Consider the following 20,149-nt stretch of genomic DNA (forward strand, 5'->3'; position numbering starts at 1 on the left):
TGATAACTTTCTTGCAGTAACATTTGCTACTAAAATGCTAAAGGAATACAATGTTAAATGAAGAAAAAACTCACAGTTCTCAAGGGCTACTGGATTGGAAATGTTGCTCTTGTCGATCATATGTTCAGATACTACTGCAGAAAATTCAATGTTCCCCACATTTAAAATGGCAGCCAGAACACTGTACACACTTCCAAGTTCCTGAAAGTATATTAAAAAAAGATGTAATTCTTAATAGCCTGACAAGTTTGTCACTTTGGTTTGTGTGATGGGCATGCTGTTCTGCCATGTGTTTCCTACACATAGAACAATCACTTTCTATTGCTGTCTACAACATGACACCTTCTTTTAGGAATACTTTCCTTAGCAATTATTACCTGGTCTGTACTCAACATAGTCTTTCACACATAAGACACCCAGGGAGGGCAAGACAAACCATAGCCTAATCTCTCTTCTACACCTGTCAACAGAACAGGATTGACGTGGAGTAGGGGAAGCTCAAAACAGTGGTAAGCATAATTCTCTTGCACAGAAGAAAATCAGAGGGTATTTATATATAGCCTTCACTGTGTCTGCAGGCACAGCCTTGTCTAAAAATGTAATACCTAGATCAACAAAAATATCAAAAAATCTGTATTGAAATTTCTCGAATCACAGAGTACTCCAAATAACAGGTCTACGACAGCTCCTCTCGATGTCATTGGAACAAGAGCTTCAATGGGAGAAGAATGAGACCTCACATCGCTATTTAGCAAAGCACTTTACCACTCAAAATGTCACTTAGGAACTGAGTACACACCATAGCACTTTGCTACGGACCATATTTAAATATAGATTATAGATTTCAAATGGTTTAGTAGGTTCTGAATAGGTATTCTACCTTGAAATTAATTTTGTCTAGACAATGAAGTCAAGCATACAGTAAATATTTTAAGCAATTGCATAGGACAAAATCATATTTGCAATTAATGAAATAATGTTTTCATTGCAGGTTTCACTTAGATTTGAACTGTGATTTTTCAGCTGTGAATTTTCACCTGAACTGTGAACATTTATCAGTATACTCGATGATCTGTGAGTACTTTTTGCTTAGAAATGCTGAAGTGTTCCTGTAAAGCATGCTAGGTTTAAAGCTAGAAATCTGCAATACTATATATACTGAGGCACACAGTAATAGTGTATTTTGTAAATAGCAGCTTTATAAGTTTTATAGTAGTTTTACAAGAAGAGCTTTTGTAAATTTGATTAGTGTGTTATACTGATAGACTCTTTGTAATTCCACAGCATTTTTTCCTAATATTCAGAAGTTTGCTGGTACCACATCAGGCATCATTTACTCAGATAAAACCTTTAATTGCTCTTAAAGACTTGATCTTGTTTTCGGCACTGTCAGAAGTTAATCTAGCAGTTAATAAATTAATTATTCCAGTGACAGCAAGACAAACTAGACCATCTCACTCTAAAAAAATTATGCTCAGGATAATTGCCTCACAGTTTCTGTAGGTTTTAAGCAATTGTTTTCATTTTAAGCTTAGGGGCACATAAAATTCAAAGAAATGGGTAGCTTAACTTCTGCCATTATACTGTACAATATATATTGCTACTGACATTTCTGTGCCCTTTTCCAGTGTGTTTTAAGTCTGGCTTGATCTGTCTTATATAGCAAGATTACTGTTCATCTCAGCCAGCCTTTTTTATTAATTTTGCCATGCATCCTGAAACAAAACAGTCTGATTTTAAGACTGGAAGTAATGACTGTAGTTACCATGAAAGTCTGTCAGTCAGTTAAAAACAAATTTAAAAGAAATAAAGTGTTGTTTAGGTCTCAGTTTTAGTTGGAGTGAGGAAGATATTCTATACAATGTTTTCTGCTAATGAAACACAGAACATGCATATATATATTGACCTTTCTCTGCACTGGGATGAATGTCAAAGCTTAAGGCTGCATTACTATGAAGTGAACTTAGAAAAGGAACTCACTGTCTTACAGTATCTTTTTCTTCAATTAAAAGAAATTGTCTCTGCACACACACACTCTGATTTCTGGCAATAGCCATCGCTCCACAAAGAGGGTGGTGTGGACACCCTGAGTTCACTTGGAACTCTTGAGAAGCTTTATGCAAACCCAGTCCAAGTACTCATCAGACCTTTGCCATTTGGAAATCATCCCTCCCCTGCTGGCATCCTTCTCTGTCACCTGCTGCAGAAACAGACAAATTAGTGCTCCCTTGGCAGTTCTTAAGTGATTTACATGGGCACCAGAGCTGGTTCCCTGCAATTTCCTTGTGTCCCATATCAGAACCTCAATAGAGAAAGACTTCTGTATTCCTTCACTCTTGCAAACATAGCCTCAGACAGGCTAATTCACCCTGTGGAGAATGTGAGACAGGCTGTCATATATAGGGCTCACATGTAACCACAGATTGCTTATGCTACACAACCTACTTTGGAAATTGTAGGGAATCTACACGTATATGGTTCTTTACAGACTAAGCTCATGGTGGCTCACAAAGTTAATGAAGTGAAAGTGCATGCTAGACCTGAGCAGCCAGTGACATAGCTGCGACTGAAACTTCAATATATAAGGAAAATCTCCACTTCTGGATGATCAGCACTATTGTTTCCATCTGTCAAAGTGAACAAAAGAAGTTGGAACAAGAACAAACTTCCTGCTTTACACGGCATTAATTAGGGCTTATCAAGGTCTTTGGCGTTGTGATAAAACTGCTATCAATGCTGAACAGTGCATATCCTCCCAGGTTGCTTCTGGAACACTGGAAGTACAGGTGTGAAAGGATGTGTGATATTACTAAGTGCAGTTGTGAATAAACACATAGAGGAGAAAGACCGTGAACTCTGCTGTTACTGCAGCGTAATGCAAAAGGAGTATAGATGAACAGATGAGATGAATAAATATGTTCTGTTTGCTATTCAAATACTTACATTAAGGGAAAATAGAAATTTTCAAATGAACACAGTAGTCTTATGTGAAAAGCTCCTTAAAACATATGGTTTTGTTAAAGAAACTAAAACATGCATCCATTCTGCAGCACTAGTTTTATATTTCACAGATATTGTATAGCTCATACTCCTACTGTCATTTGTGATTAATAAAATCAGTGGTAAACTACAGCCATGATGCACCGTTTCTTCTAAGAGGAAACAACTATGATGCAGAATGGGGTTTCCTTTCCTTGCATCCTATTTTATAAACACAAAGGCCTGTTTTTTACTACAGGTACATGAAAAACAACCTGATGAGAGGGGTTTAATAGCCAGCAGAGCAATGATATGAGATGATAAAGAATGGTTTCAGTTAATGTTCAGTGATCAGATTCACTCTAAAGGGATGTAAAAACTTCACTCAAATTTGCCACTGGAGTAGTGAAAATTTATTAAGTTAATCAAAAATCAGATAATCTCAGTGAATTTTTAGAACTCTCACTATGGACATCATCTTAAAACAGAGATGAGGCTCATATTCACAGCCCTAAAATGATAGGCTAATAAACAGTTACAACATTTTATATGCATTTAAATTGCAAAAGCCTTTTTTCCCAATTACTCAGCTGATTTCAAAGTCTTGTTGACTAACACCATTTTATTAGCTTCTCAGTGCCTTGAAACCTTAAAAATTTATATGTAACAAGATAACAGTAATTTGACCATGTACTATCATTAAATGTAAACACACTACTGCTAAAGTAAGAAAATAACAAGGATGACTATTTGAATTATTTTTGTAAGCTTTTCCTTCTTAAAGAAGTCATTAAAATTCATTTTAAAAGGGTTATCAGCACTCACCTCAAGTGTAAAACCTATGACTTTGAAGCACTGTTCAATTAATTCAAACTGAGACTTATAAAAGCTATTGTTCATAAAATCTTGCACTATTCTGAAATGATCATTTTGCAGATATCTGGAAGAGTTGACATACACAGAGTTAGAATTTAAATGAGGACAATAATTCAACACCACCAAACTTTGTAATCAATTTATGTAAAAATAAACTGTATTACCTGGGAGGTCTATATTCTGGCAATTTGTAATGTGCCAGTTTTTTCTTTTCTGCCAGACCAGCATAAATATAATAAAAAATATGGAAATTTTTCTCTCCTCTGAAACAATAGAAGGAACAAACTTGTTTAGTAAATTAACTATGTTACGTTTACTGATGATATACTATGCTATTATTAAATGTTATTTTAGTAACAGGCAAGGCTCACACAAATTGACATAAGACTGAAAGAGGCTTTATTACCGAGGTTCACATTACTCATCCACCCACATCACATGGGCTGCTTAACTTTCGTTAACAATTTTTTTTCTTCTGACCGTGGGAGAGCTGTATACTCCTGATTAACTTAATCCAATATATTTTGAGTCCTTTAGCCATGAACCAAGAAAGCCCATAAGGATACATTCAGTAAAAAGCCTTATGACTTGGAATGTTTTGCCTATAAGTTAGGTGCCCAAACCCAGGACAGAAGGCTTATTTGCACAGACAAGATTCCTGTGCATTTTCTGAGCAGGAAATCGATGCTTATGTGGAAATTCACAGCCACCACTGACCTCTGAGATGGCCAAGTCACTCACTATGAAAGAGCAAAAAGGAATTGTATTCAAACCTCTGGTTTCTGCATGAGCTGAGACTTGTGTCTCAGGAGCATCACTACATGCTTCTGTGACATGGATTCAGAGCCCAGTGCACTGCTCTTGCATAGAGGTGCCTAAATCAAGCTTGGTGCCAACTTTGGTGTATTTTACTGTGGACTGTCATTAGTAGGAAAAAAAAAAAATAAATCGATTCAAGGAGCATGAGCAGATCCTTGTATCTTCCCTCTCAGTGCCTTGACCATTGGGTTGCACAGCCACACTTGGAACATTCTGTGAAACCTCAGCATGTCCTGATGGTTTGCGTATTCTTTTGTGGGAGACACAGATCCAAAATCTCTGGATTTAAAGTGGGTCTGGAGTTTGGGTATCCCATTTTTTTGGTAATTAATGGTCTTTCTGCAAAAAATCATTCCGAGATCTCCCTCCACATTTGTGTCATGCTCTCCTAGAAGAGCAGAACAGACTGCCCATGCAATGCAGGTACCAGAATTCCAGTTCTCTGTGCTGGCATGGCCATATGGACCAGCCACACAGACAGCTCAGCAACGGGGAGAGCTCTGCTCAACACAAACAGCTTCAGGCACCCTTGGAAGCTGGTGCTTCAAGCATTAACCTCCTACAGTGGTTTTCATGCTAAGTTCAGTGGCATTCTCCTGTGAATTCAGATAACTACACAGATACCTAAAGTGCATTTGAGGCACCTAAATGGTTTGCTGACTTGCTGTCTCTGCATGTGGCTAAATATAAATACCAACGGGCAGTGACAGAAAATAAATAAATAAATAAATAACACTTTGAAAAAAAAAAAAAGTGGTATTTTAGGGAAAAGCAAATTTTATTCTGAAAAAGTGGTTTCTGTGTCTATGCTCAGCTGGGGAAAGAAAACAGCATTTCATAAAATTGCCTCTAACTTTAAATTATTTATTAAAACATTGCCAGTGGGACTTAGAAGTCCTTCATATCACAATATACAACAGACAACAAGGTCATGCAGAACTACAAAAAAAGTAGAAATGAGACAAGATCAGTAAGGAGAAAAATTTACAACAGTGACAAGATTCCTTGTCTCAAACTCTGTCTTTTCTGTTGTTATGACAGAAATAGAGTTGGCAAATATTTTTTACCTGAATGCGTTACATATTGGGACAGGAAATAAATTTCAATGATTTTAATTCAATGCAAAGAACATTTAGTTTTTCTGTTATTTTATATTATAAGATACACACACAATATAGTTGGATCTGTACTGTATTTGGTCTATGACCCTGTATAAGCCAGAGCCTACTAGATGCATGAACATTTTTCAGAAAAAATATCTACGAGACAAGAAGAAACTTAGAAGAATTAAATTGAAGTCATGTACTTAGTACAATACTAACCATTTACTTCAAACTTCCACAAAGAAATGTATAACAGAACCACTAGAAAGCTTTTAATTCTTTAGCTATTCTAACATTCTGTTTATATATCACATATGGATCTTTATGGGATTTGTTTAAATAACCCAAGAAATAATGAAACAAATACTGGAAGTAGTTTTCAATTAACTTACAGATCTATAAGTTATTCATATATCATTTATATGTATATAAATATATAAAAGACACACACACATATACATATATATATATATTTATATATAAAAACAAATACACAAAAGAATAACAATGAAAACTACACAGTACCTTATTCTTCTTTGTGTTTTGTCCTGAAAAAATTTTCAGTATCGTAGGCCTTCTCTCTAAACCCCAGTTAGGTCAAATATAATTTTTATACTTACACTGCCTGGTGGACAACCCTGGATTTTTCAAGGAGGTACTCTGAAATCTGAGCTCCTACTACAGTGCCACCACAAGTGAATTTCATTTCCAAGTATTTTCCAAATCTGCTGGAGTTATCATTGATGATAGTGCCTGCATTTCCAAATGCTTCTACAAGGTTATTCACCTGGAGGATCTTCTCCTGTAGAGTCCTGTTATTAGCCTAGATACGAAAAGATATTGCTTAAAGTTAATGATAATCATTCAAATACATTCCTTCTTAAATGCTTCTTTCCTCATCTAGTTGGCACCATGAAGTGTGACTTTTGTGTACTTCAGACCGTTGCATATGGGCCTGAGAAAGGAAGGACTGAAGACAGTTCCTCCTTTTTTCCTGTGTCATTGAGTGAACGCAATACAAAACAACCCTTACACATAGGCCTAGATTCATGCACATGATCTCAAGGAGGCTACTTCAATACTACAAGCCTGGGTATAAACTTCTGCACAAGAATGACAAAATAGGGGTGTTATATGTCATTTATTCAGCCACCTATCTGATCTTCTTGCAGCTTTGTTACAGTGAATGAACAGCTCAAACTGTATCTGTAACAAGGTTAGGCACATCTCACACCTGTGTTACCTTGACTCATTAGTGTACGTGACAACAGCAGTGAAGGTGTTGTGGTACAGGCTAGCAACTACAGATTATATCTATATAAGCGTTGAACCATGTCCTCCTCATTCTCACTCCAACTGCAACTGTATGAACGACATTAAAGCTAGCTCGCACATGACCACCTGAGCACAAACCTCAATTTAAACATGTAGGCATACCTCTATTGAGGGGGTTCATAGGAGTAGGAATGTAAATGATTTCAGAGTGAACAAAATTTCACCTAGTATGGACAAAAACAGTCTTCGAGTTTTCATCAATCACACTGACCAATTACTTTTCCTCATCAGGTGCATAGGCCCCTGCCTTACCATGGATCTCAAAGAAACATAGGTCTGCCAACTTAAGAAGGCAACAAAATGCAATGGAATCAGTAGATGAAGGCTTTACTTCTCAAATTGAGTGTGCCACCACACACATACAGCTAGCATTTGATACACCAGACTTTCACAAGCTGACACATACTTGGCTGTCCACTACACTTGTGAAGAAGTAGACGCATTGTCAGCACAGCCATTCCTATGTAAATTGTATGGAAAAAAAAAAGGCAGGTGTATAGTGTGAAACCTGTCACAATACAGCATTCTGCAGAACTAATGTCTGGCTGGAAGTCTTAACACACAATCATATGTATCATCTATCATATATATGTATATATACGATCATAATAATGACAACAGAGCTTATCCATTTCTGTGGTCCATCATTCTGAGATTACTAGTCTACCTTCTGTCTGTATGACCGTTGCCTACTGCTACTGCCATCTGCCTACTGCTGCACTGCACCACACCAATAGATTAGTTTGTTTTGCTTGTTTTTGCACTTGGGAAATGCAAAAATGACATTCTATTTGTACAATTAGAGTGGTCAGTTCCCTGAATGACTATATCCCACTGACAGCAAACTGGTTGTGGCTGGAAGTGAAAGGATAGATCACTTCATGTAATGCAGTTTAGGTGATTCAAAGACACCCAGTTAAACAAGGACAAGCCCTCACTGCAGGGAGCACTTCCTTGCAGAAAATATTTCCATGTGACCTACTTCAGGAGAGAAAAAGGGCTAGACAGATCAGCACCAGGTTCCAGTCTGGCCTTACAGGAGTTCTTTGGAAAATATATTATAGTATTGGCCCCCCACCAGTGCCCTGCCACCAGGTTCAGTCATTCTATTAGGCCTAAGATATCAAAGCCTTAGAGACATCCCCTTTAAAACATACCTTTCCTAGGACAGTGAGCTGTTGAACTAGAAGGTGGGCACTTTGTGTCTTGCCGGCTCCACTTTCTCCAGAAATTACAATACACTGCAGAGAACAAGAGCATGAGTGTTAGTGCATTACATATCTCTCAGCTTAGCAGAAGATGTAAGTAAATTATCTCATCTTTACCTGATCAGAGTTGTATGTCACCATGGACTGATAACCAATATCAGCAACAGCAAAAATATGAGGAGGGTTGGCAGTCCGTTTAGCTCCAATATACAGTTTGGAATGCTAAGTGTAAGAAAAATGAAAACATTAACTGTGTCCCATTAACATCTCTTTTTGCGCTTACCGGAGTTTAGTTCTATTCTCAAATTAGTAGACACCATGCTGAGGTTACCAGCAGCGAAGCTTTCTGAGTGAGTTGTTACTGCACTCGCTATACCATGAACCTGTATTTAGAACTATAAGAACTACTAAAAAAGATGAAGTACAATTTTGCATGATGTCAGCCCTATGCTGTAAAACTCAAATTATTAGAATAAATTTAGGGTTGCCGAATATAAAGAACCTACTTATTTATTTCATTTAGAATGAAATTACACTTTACATCCTCTTTGTTCTTCTGCATGATATTGATGGTTAAACCTAAGTGAAGATTGTTCCTGTACCTTCAGTAACTGATAATTATTAACAACAAATTATTGTGTTACCCAGATTTCATGTCTGTTCACTTTGTATAGCAGGGGGGCAAATTCACAAAAATTAAAATTTTACTCTGTTGCTTTATGAACTGTATGATCAATTAAATAGCTATGGCTTCCCCAGCTGTCTTGGGAGGAAATGTCCACAGCTCCTACTGCCAACCATTTACCTAGGTAAAGAAATTCTCCACAGGAACTGGAGGAGGAGGAATGTTCTCCTCTACAAAAGGGTAAGATTTAGCCATATTAATGAACGTATCTGTACAAATACTACTTCTAAACTAACTGTCCATGGCAGTTTTTACACTCAGTGGTGGTCCAGTCAACAAATCTCATGAATTTGCGTTTAATCTATTTCATCCTAGAATTAACATTGAAAGTCATTAAAAGAACAATGACCTAAAAATCTCATTTCCATTCAGTGATTAAAATGTGTGACTTGCTTGGATGTAGCTATCTACACTTAAAATATGATATAGACATGATCTACACTATAGACATAAAGATACCTGAGATAATTTTTTTTTTTTTGAGTTTCTCATTTCTATGCTGAAATTCAACATGATAGGGACGTGTGTCAACATGCAGTTGAAGGAACTATTGTATTGCTAATTCTGTTTTTCAGAGCAAACTGAAACAAATCTCAAGAATGGTCTTACTTTATATTTAACATGAACATTCATATTTTAATGGAAATCAGTGTGAGTAAAAAAGAACCAAACCTAGATTTTCACACCTGTGAAGAATAAATGTCTACATTCCGAAATGGATTGACAGCGATGAGAATGTCCCCAACATATGTGTAGATTTGATCCTTGGCATAACCTTTCTGCAACTGCTCTGTTACTGTATTCTGATGGAGAAAGAATAGGAACATTGACTCATAGGAAAAAAAGAAAAAAAAAGAAAAAAAAAAAAAAAGAATATTAGGAATATTAGGAAAATGTACAAAACATTTATGTAGTTACAATGAGTGAGTAGAAAAGAGATGGAAGGCATTAATGGTAAGGAATACAAATGATCTTGATCAGAAGTGATCTTTCTGATACTTTCAAACACCCTGGCATTCATAATTTCTTGTGTTCAATCTCTCTTTGAACAATACACATTTACAGATCCCCAAATGGCTGTTGAAAAATTAGTTAATAATTAGTGCTTTAATTCCATTAATCAAAGCTTATCATGTGACAATCCCATGTTAATTTCTAACACTACAGCTTCATGTAACTCATTGAGCAAAAGCCTTATGCTTGAGTTCATAACTGCCATTAGAGCTGCCCTAACATTACTGCCAGTTAGGATAGGACACAGTTATTCAACTGTTTGGATGCTGTTAATGAAAGCAATCAGTTATCTACCTATATTAACAACCAGTCTCTACTGTGATTTGACTACCTATTATTAACAATCAGTCTCTATTCCTGCAAAGACAATTCTCTCTGAAACAAGGAAAAAAAAAAAAAAAGCCCCCCTATTGGCATAACCATTCCATTGACAAACTTACCCTGAACAGTCTACATACATAGCTGAGCATGTAAAGGGCCTAGTTAGATTTCCAATCAAAACAGAACATACATCTGGCTGAAGAAATTCAAACCAACCTCGAGACTGAGGTTGGTTTGAGTTATATATGAACTGAATTATATATGAAAACTGAGTTATATATGAAAATATTAAGACCTTATTCCGTTATTTTTGAGGAGGTTTGAGGAGTTCTATGAAGCAGTTGTTCATGTATGAAAGAGGTTATAAACTGGATCGGATTGTGTAAAATACCACATAGTCAAATGATGCCTTTAGGTGGTGATTCCCTGAGGACTTTCTTGAGAATGTTTCACCTCTGAGGTGATAGGATACACTTTCAGCTTGTCTGTTGTTTTTTTATTTTTGTTTTGTTTTGTTTTCTCTTTTGCTTAGACTTTTTATACACTTCATTGCCAAAGACAAAGAGCAGTATTGATAGGATATGATTATACCTAATACAAAAATGCTTAAAACTGAGCTTTGTGAAGCAGATGAAACCTGGATTAGCTCAATTACATTAACTAAACATTAAGCTACTATTACTAAACTCTTGGATGATGGAAGAAGTTCCATGGGCTGTTCACTTTAGGTAACTTACCAGCTCAAGAGCCACATTTAGTATTCTGGACTGACAAAGATACAATGTACCAGAGAAATCTTATGGAAAGGAGGATGTGAATTATAGTATGCACCAGCCTATGAACAGCCTGGTAAAGGAAAAATGACAGTTTGTTTACAACTACTGATGGCCTCTATGACCTGCAGATAATGTGCTGTGGCCTGATTCTTCTCTGGGGTTTTGAAACTTACGCTATAAACACAACAGATTTCCCTCCTTTCTTACATGTGCTTCCCTGAACATAGTGGAGTCACTTCTGACCTTTGACAAACAAGTGAGATTCCTATCAACCACCAAGTCAAAAGTTCAACAGAAAGCATTGACAGGTCAGAGACTCAGCTGACATAAATTGATGTCAGTGCATCTCCACACCAAAATAAGTCAGTGGGAACCCAGCCTAGGAAACAGCCACAGTTAGCTAGGACAACACTAGATGTCTAAGCAACAGATGAGAACGTGCTTGTTCCTGGAATAAAATCCAGTGATACAGATCGAGTCAATCAAATGGTGCTACTATACTGCTCAGTCTGAGGCTTTGACTGCAGGGAAAGTTTTAGTATGGAGTTAGAACCACTCTGGACACAGAAAATCTCATTTAAGATGTTTGGCATAAGCAAGTAAATGGCTATTGTACACTTACACATTGAAATGTGGTAATACATGTATATATGAACTTGAATATCAAGCTCATCACTGTGATTTAATACCTGATTACACTTCTTCAGGAAACATGAAAAAGGATGTTCTTACCTCATCCAGTACCTCCAGGGTAGCTAAATCATCTACCTCTTCTTGGTTTGAAACTAGTGACTTAGTGTAGTTCCCTTTCTTTGTATGAATACGTTCAAACCTAGAAAAGAGAGACATACAATTTTTTGATGAAAGGAAACGCAGAGTAGATCTTGCATCTGTAACCATCTTGACTGCAATTCAGCTAAAATATTCCACCTTTCCATTGCTCCAAACTCAAAAACATGGATGTTTGAAAAGCAGGACTTTTTTTTTTTTTTTCTTTGATACAACACACATCTGTATTTGAGAATTAAAAATTTCTATTCTGATCCCACAACTGATACCATTAAGCACTTTTTCATTGTACTATCCCCTACTTGATCATATGCCTACATCAGATGCAGGACTGGAGCTATGAAGTACAAAAAAAAAATAAAAAAATAATAATATATTTATAAAGGATATAACAGTCAAACTCTAGCACTTGTCTTTAAAAAGAAAAATGACCCACATAAACATTATGGATAGGACAAAAACAGGGGTGTATGATGAAATAACGTGGTAAAAATTATGCAGAAAAAGCATTCAGGATGATAACATATCTAGCTTAGTAATGACAGTGCCCTAAAGCCTGGTTGAGATGGTCGCACTGTTGAGAAAAGTGCTACAGAAACACTGGAATATGTGAAATACATCCTGACCCAGAATAATTTACTTGGACTCCACAGGAAAGAAAGCGTACACAATAAAGAAGCATTTCAAAACTTCAAATCTCTTTATCAGGATTAAACTTCAATAAAGTTTATTTTAAAATAAAATTTCTTCTCCCTTTCAATAATAATAATAATAATAATAATAATAATAATAATAATATATTATGTAGTCTTACAGAAATTTGCAAGAACATTCCCCCCAAGTTGGATTGTTGTCTACCCAAAAGAAAAGACATTGCTAAACTCAGTGAAAACAGCAATAAATAGATTTACAATTTATGTCAATTATACTTGCTCTATGACATGGAGGAAAATCAGGAAAGGGACACTGGGTAAGTAACAGGAGAGTTCAAAAACAAAATCAAAGATGTGCAATATGACAGAAGACTACTAAGTAAATTGAATCTCCTGATATGATCTCACTCCCCTTGAGTATATATTTTGGTAAACTGAGACAGCAGAGGAACTGTGTTGTATGAAACACAATCACTTTTTACCTCAACTCCAGACAAGGTCAGGGTAATCCCTTAATTTTGACATTTGGCACAAGTAAAAGCAGACAGATGTTTTCTACCCAGACAAGACCTGTAATATATGTAGCAGTGGACAGGAGAAAGAGGCAATGATACTGATATTGAAAACTAGAATGAATAAACATGATGCTGACAGAAGCTAAGAATCTTCTGAACTCTCACAGTAAGATTTACTGCAGGTAACAGACGACATCCACATCACCTACTTCATGGGTGCTAGTTCAGTTCAGGCAGGCTGTCTGCTGACGGGGCTGCAGGTGCAGAAAGTGAAGCAGGCACCAGTTGGCATTATTTGTTGATTGCCAGGCCAGAAGATGGGCTGGAAAAAATGGGCAAATGATGCCCTCCCAAACTGTGAGTGTAATCAAGATCTGAGTGATGGAAGTGCAGGCACGAGTGCACTTCATCTAGCATTTTTTTCAGCTTCTCTTGTCTGTAATGATCGCTCTCTGAGGGTGAAAGAGCGGCCTGTCCTTACCCAGGTGCCAGTAATAGTGCAGTTTCCTCCTCTCTCAGGCAGGTGTCAGCTATCACTGGAGCCTTTCCTTTGTCTGTAGCACAAAGACAGGAGTTTCCCAGCCACTACAGATGACTAATGCTGCAACCTTAAGATTCAGACACTAACATGTCAGACTTCATTGCAAGAGCCAGCACAGTTTCATGGTCTTTGTCCCAGTATCACAGCCCAGTACCCAAGGCTGTGGGTAGGAGGCTCAGTGTCCAGAAAGTACAATGAACAACATGGATAAACAGAATCTGCACTGCACTGATGGAGGACAGGAGGCAAATTTTGCCAGTTTTATTCCTGGATATTTTGCAGACTACTCTCATACTGTCATTAGGACCCTGGACTTGTGCAGGAAAGCAATCCCCTTCCAAATGCTTTCTTTCCTTTAGTATTTACTACAGGCCAAAAAGACTGGTTGGAGACCCAGCTGTAATGATGATTGTGAAGCTGAATTACACAGAGGTGAAAAAGCAATGGGACTACTACACAGTCCAGTAACAGAGCCTTATTACTACCATGCAACACGTGACATGCAATGCATGTGCCTATTTCCACATAAGCAGTGCAAATAAACAGAGAAAGTCAAGAAGAGAGTGTATCTCTGGGAGACACAAAAGCAACTTTTGCTGCAATGAATCCATAACTGGGCTCTAATTTTGCATGTATTCAAATATCTTGAAGCAGAAAACACACAAGCAAGCAGCATTGAAAGGGATGGACCTGATGTAAAGCAATTAAATGTCTTCTGGATCTGGTCTTTACTTCCATTTCCTTTGGAACCCATCTGTACTGCAAGAGCTGTCCTGTTAGTACTGTACATGTATCCTTGCAATAGCACCGTGAGACAACTTTTGGTTTTATGTAGCCGCAAGTTATATTAAAAAGACTGTGGTAATATTAAACTTTAAATTGACTCTTCAGCCCTGCATGGCTTGCCACTGCTTGATTTCCATTTACCATTAAAGAATATCACTGCATTCAAAGCCAGAGTTGCAGGCAAAATCCTATCCCCTCAACAGAAATCTCTTTCCTTTGTAACCCAGGCTTCTTCTATTTATACTTCCTCTTGTTTATCCTCTTCATTTGATAATTTAAGTTTGGGCAGCTGAAGCAATTTCTCCTTTGTTCCTGCAAGAAGGTCATTTTATGTCCAGAGGATGCATCTAATATCACCATGGCTTTGAGAAAGACTTATCAACTTGCACAAGGGAAAGGTGTGGGAACTGCAGTACTGTGTCAAGCTCTGCTGTTCTGTTCTATCCATCGCCAAAGAACAACCCAAAACAAGACATCTATTAACTTATGTTTTCCATTTCTGGTGGACTTCTTAAACACTGAATAGAGGAAGATGTTACTGTGCACCAGTGGGAGTGTGATAGTTCCCAAGATTTGTTTCAATTACCTTTTTCATTTAATGTAGGAGGTTAACAACTGCTCTGCAAGAAGGGAGAGGGGAATGCTGTACTCATGGAGCCTTTTCTTTTCCTAACTTTTTTTTTTCTTTTTTTCTTTTAAGAAAACAATTTTTATTTATGCCAGAGGAGTTTAATTACATAAAATTGATTCTCATGTAATCCTCTTCATCTGACATTATGAGAACAGTAGTGCTTGTTAAACCAGATTATATTTCCCATTCTCGGAGTACAGCAGAGCAGCAGATTTGCAGAACACAATATTTTTCTGTTTTGTTGTCAAAGGACACAGACCCCTCAAGGGCAGTTATACTGCTTCACTTGCTAAAACTGCAACCACTCAAAAAACCCTGCATCAGTGCTGTTGACATCTACGCTGAAATTTCATTACCATCATGCACATCGACATTATGAACCAAAATAAGCACTTTTCTCTGTTCTGATCAGAATGTATTTGTTGGAGGCATTAGATCTCACAGCCGTGCTCAGCAAGCAATTGAAGCAGCTAAAGACCAGAAACATCAACCCAGCATGAACAAGAAAATGAGTCTAGGCAGCATTGTTCCTGTGTGTCCTCCACATTCCCCCATTCTTGTCTTTCAAGATTCAGTTAAATCAAAGTGAGGGAACTGCAGCTTTTTCTTCTTCGCATTGTCAGAATGCATTTAAGAGATTTCTGATAGTTCCAAAAATACCATGAAAAGGGAAGTGTGACTCATGATGCCCTGTTGAACTCTCTGCCGAAACTGGTTGGAGAATCATCTACAGTCTAAGAAGTGACAAGAAAAGGGCTGGCCTTAGTCTGGGTGTAAAGAAGAAACTAAAAATAATCAAGTTTTCTGTAACAGGAAGGTAGTAACAGCTGTACACCTCCCAGCTGTTACAAATATTACAAGTGTCAAACAAAAAAGAAGCAACACAGAGAAATCTGTATAGGATCTGTAATTGCTGGTGATTCTGTTTCTGTAGAGCCTGTGAAGAGCAACGTTAATTCAGATTTAAAATCAAAATTATGTCTGCAATGGATGTATCTGGTGAAATACACTCAAATAAAACTACAGTCTTACATCTATGCAAAATCTGAATTTAGAAGAATGTACTGATAAACTCCAACTCCATGTGCACAATGATTTGCAGACAGACCTGTGCTCCCTCTGTGTCTAAGTGACTGCACAGCACCAGCTCCACTCGGAGCTGTGCTCAGACTTATGCAATCTTGCTGAGAACACACTGCTGCTAAGCAGAGCTACAGGACTTTTGATTCAGAGGTGGCCCATGTCCAGCCAGATGGGTCATGTTTGGCTCAGTACAAAGTTTGCCAGAGTCTTTGCTGGTTTACCATGCCCTGCAAACATGTAGGTTACTGGCCCTTTGTAGTAGGCTCAATGAATGGCTGTATCCCTGGCAAATTTCAGGAAAAAATGTGTGTTCTTAACAAAGTAAATAAGATATCTATAATATCTGTTTTGGATCGGTTCTTTATTGCCCTCATGAGTTGGGCCCATGTTTGACATTCAGAAATATGCTGAGAGGGCAATGGGGAAGCTTCAAAAATGAGCAATGCCTGGTGAGGTATCCCACCTGCAGGAGGAATGAGTTGCTGAGCAAGTGGACTGATGCAACTGTGAATTACTCTAAGGGAGCCTCCTAAAAGCAGGAGGAATTCTCTTCTCCTGTTTTGCATCAGGAGTTAAATTATTCTCCATTTAGGCATTACTGCTGTCCATTGTATTGTATGGAAGGAGACTGGAACCACATTCCTATTCTGCTCTGGAGATGGGTATTACCTGGAAGCACACAGGACTGGTGATCTGCTTATTCAAAGGCCTGTGTTGCCAGAAACTCTTTATTGCCTGAGAGCAGTTTACAGCATAGCTATCTACACAAGAGCATCCTCACTGCAGTAATACACACCCTGCTGGTACAACAAAACCCATTCTGAACCACAGGAGAGGAAGAAGTGGCTTGAAGTGGTCCAGGATTAGTCTGAAACTCCAAAGCCTGAGGTTTTATCCCTTACTCTGCTACAGATTTGACCGAGTCAGTACTAGACTCTGTGTGAGCTGTCTTACTCTGCTCCTCATACTACCTTCCTCAAGCTAGTGTGGCGACCTTCTACTCTCCGCTACATTTTGCCCTGCACAATTTAGCTTTGAGGGTTGTTATCAGTTGCTTCAACTGGCAGGATGAGTCAAAGAGAGAAAGAGCAAGGGAACCCCCAAGAAATAAGTGACACGCTAGTCTGGGCAGTCACTCAAGGAAAGTCATGGAAGAAAATGATATGGCACTCTGCTTTTAATACTGGTGAATAAAATGACAAGCCTCTTTGAGCTCTCGTATGTGAATTTCTATGAAGTTACCTCCCTAAAGTTTCCAAAGAGTTAAACAGAGTGAGTTAAAAAGTTAAATAGACAGTTAAACTGTTTAGCTGTACTTTTGAATTTTCATCCCTACATGGTCAACACAGCAGGACAAACTCTTAGGAGAGTAATTCAGCTCAGCCAAAAGTCCTTGCTGTGAATCACTCTGCAGCAGAACCAGCCTCTTTCCCACATTTATTTAGAGGGCATATAAAGATAATTGGGGTCTACTTGATTGCTGAAATCTAGGTGCAGTGCATATCCCTCCCATATACAGCTCATTCTGGAATGAGTCACAATTCCCAGGAAATACACGTTATACTAATCATTGCATATTTCTGCAGAGATTATTGTAAAAGCAGTCAAGATTAAGAGAGCCAAACAACTCAAGATGAAAGTATTGCAAGCCTGACTGTCAGGTGTAAATGCGACACTTCTTGAAGGCCATTTCAAAGACAGCTATTTCTGTTGCAAAGTAAAACTCTTTACAATGCAGTTTTTTTTCCCCTCAATTGGCCTGGTGAGAAGTGTATTTTTAGAACAGCTTTTGGGTATATGCTGCAGCACTCATTTCTAATAATTATTTTGATCAGTAATTATAACTTTTAGTGGCTATACATGTGACTTAGAAAAATATAAGTATGTGATTGAGGGATTGGCTAAAATCAAGGGGAAACTTAAGCAGTGCCCAAAAGTGAATGTTAAGGCTCAAATGAGGTTACTGTTTCTTCATGGTAGAATTTGTCTTATTTTCTGTGATCTGTTTCTCTTGCTAGGTGTTTGGAAAGGATGCAGCACAATTATCTAAAACCAGGTTCACCTTTGGTAAAACAGCCTGGTGCAATGCCCTAATAACTCAAAGAATGGTAAATGCTAGAAAATACTTCAGGAACAATGATGCTAATGGGAATAACTATAAGGTGACTTCACCTTGTCTAGAGATTACAAACCCGTCCTGAGCAGACATAGTACACAAATATTTTATCTGAGGATCTGGCCTTCTGCAAAGAAACAAACAAACAAACAAACAAACAAACAAACAAAAACACCCTCTGAGAATGTGACGTAACCTAGCTTGATCTCTTCTCTCTGAACTGTACCAACCACACATTTAGCAAGCAACAAGACAATATCACAACCACAACAAACTGCCACTGCAGGGGGCAATCAGAGCCAAATTACACTTAGGCACACTGGTCAAGAAGGGTGATTGATGAGATACTGAGTGAAAACAAGAATAGTGAACATGGGAAGACCCAGTGGCTGGACCTCAGCTGTTAATTTTCAAGTGTTTTACTCTTTTTTTTTTTTTTTTTAACTAAAAAAGAAAAGTATTAATAAAGTGCAATTTGAAGAGGAGAGGAAACACATACTGAGAAAATAACTAGATTCCTTACTTTCAACTTTAAGCCAACCCTACCGAGTTTCTTAGAACCACAGAACTAAAAAATCAGCCAAATTTCTTGAGTTTATACACTGTGCCCATTTACATAACACTACACAAGCAAGAGGATTTCTCCCCTCAGTGGAAGGAAGGGTTCTTTAGTCCCTTTAGCTACCTGCCTCCCAGTGACAGCCAGCAGGAGAACTCTGCCTTCAAATTAGGGACTGAGAGAGACAGATGGAGATCAGGATGGAGCATTACAAGGAAAGTTGCCAGCAACTGGTGAAAGTTCAAGAATTCCACAGTAGGGCCCTAACACAGCAGTGTATAAACAGTCCCAGAACAGACTAATCAAGAAAAGAAAGCCAGGAGATTTTAAAACAAAGCCCTGTGACTAGTCACTACACAGCCTGTGTCTTGACTCTGAATGAGATTCACTTGACACTTCTGTACAGACTTCTGCTTACACCATTTGCTCTGTGCAGATTAAAGGTCAGAAGATATGTCAAATTTGGATTTAAAGACCTTTAGAAAAGTACAATGACTGAATTAAGAGATCATTGTACAATCTTTTACTGTTCAACAGAAGAAAAAAAATGCTGTTCTATATTAACATCCTTTACAGGCCTGGGATTCTCGTTTCTTCTAAAGTGAAATGTTATACTTACTACAATTGCAGTGACTGGAAAACAATTACTGCTGTTCTTGCTTATACAGGGATAACAATAGATATTAAAATGGGTATTCTTGCTGTTTCTGGGAGATAGTTAATCTTTTTATACATTCACTGCTTGCAAAAGGCAATCTTCCTACAAATGTACTCAATAAACATATTAAAGCTGAAGTGACTAAATGTACAGTGACTGTAAAATGTGACTTTAACTTGCAGTCTTTCATAGTACCTTGAAACATAGTACCTAGATCTCAGGTAGGAAAAGATTTAGTTAAATCAATGCAAATGAAATTTATAGTAATATACTTCCTTAAACTCTGTTTCATATGAAGAGTAGTCAGTTAGAAAAGCACAGTCTAAAAAGGAGAGAGAAGTGCCAACAGATTGTTCTGTTCCCCTGCCATTTGACTGCTCTATGCACAAGCAAATTGGGACACTTTCTTTATGCTTGGATTGCATAGGAAAAGAAAACTCATGTAATTTGACTGATGAAAAATGAAGAATTTTAGGGAAAAGAAAGAACAAGCAAACAGAATAGGACTTGATAGAAAACATAAGTTTTATAAAATGTGTAAAAAAGCTCAAAATACTTAACTGTCTTAGAAGCTTGATTTTCAAAAATGACAGGCATTGAAAGGACGAGTCTCACAAGTGTAATCAGGATTTAAGTTCATATTGCTTAGGGTTTTGGATTTATTTTACCACATTTAATTGTCCCAGGTTTTATAAATATACA

General features: G+C 37.6%; 1 protein-coding gene across 2 annotated transcripts in view; it reads right to left on the reverse strand.

Annotated features, from left to right (window-relative positions):
- Positions 1-20,149, reverse strand: part of LOC311431525 (myosin-IIIa-like) — a 73,475-nt gene that overhangs the window by 52,119 nt on the left and 1,207 nt on the right. Inside the window, exons 1-9 of one of the 2 annotated variants that reach the window (XM_084509063.1) lie at positions 13,283-13,439; positions 11,849-11,948; positions 9,692-9,808; positions 8,438-8,542; positions 8,270-8,353; positions 6,398-6,600; positions 4,020-4,118; positions 3,805-3,919; positions 75-201 (exon numbers count right to left, since the gene is read on the reverse strand). In XM_084509063.1, coding sequence (XP_084365189.1) covers positions 75-201; positions 3,805-3,919; positions 4,020-4,118; positions 6,398-6,600; positions 8,270-8,353; positions 8,438-8,542; positions 9,692-9,808; positions 11,849-11,948; positions 13,283-13,287 — 955 coding nt within the window. In that variant the 5' untranslated portion in view covers positions 13,288-13,439. Of the gene's footprint in view, positions 1-74; positions 202-3,804; positions 3,920-4,019; positions 4,119-6,397; positions 6,601-8,269; positions 8,354-8,437; positions 8,543-9,691; positions 9,809-11,848; positions 11,949-13,282; positions 13,440-20,149 lie in introns of those variants that run through there. The other variant, XM_084509062.1, reaches the window with a different exon arrangement.

The sequence above is a fragment of the Aythya ferina genome, assembly GCF_964211825.1.
Source record: "Aythya ferina genome assembly, chromosome: 2".
In the NCBI taxonomy this organism is placed as follows: Eukaryota; Metazoa; Chordata; class Aves; order Anseriformes; family Anatidae; genus Aythya; species Aythya ferina.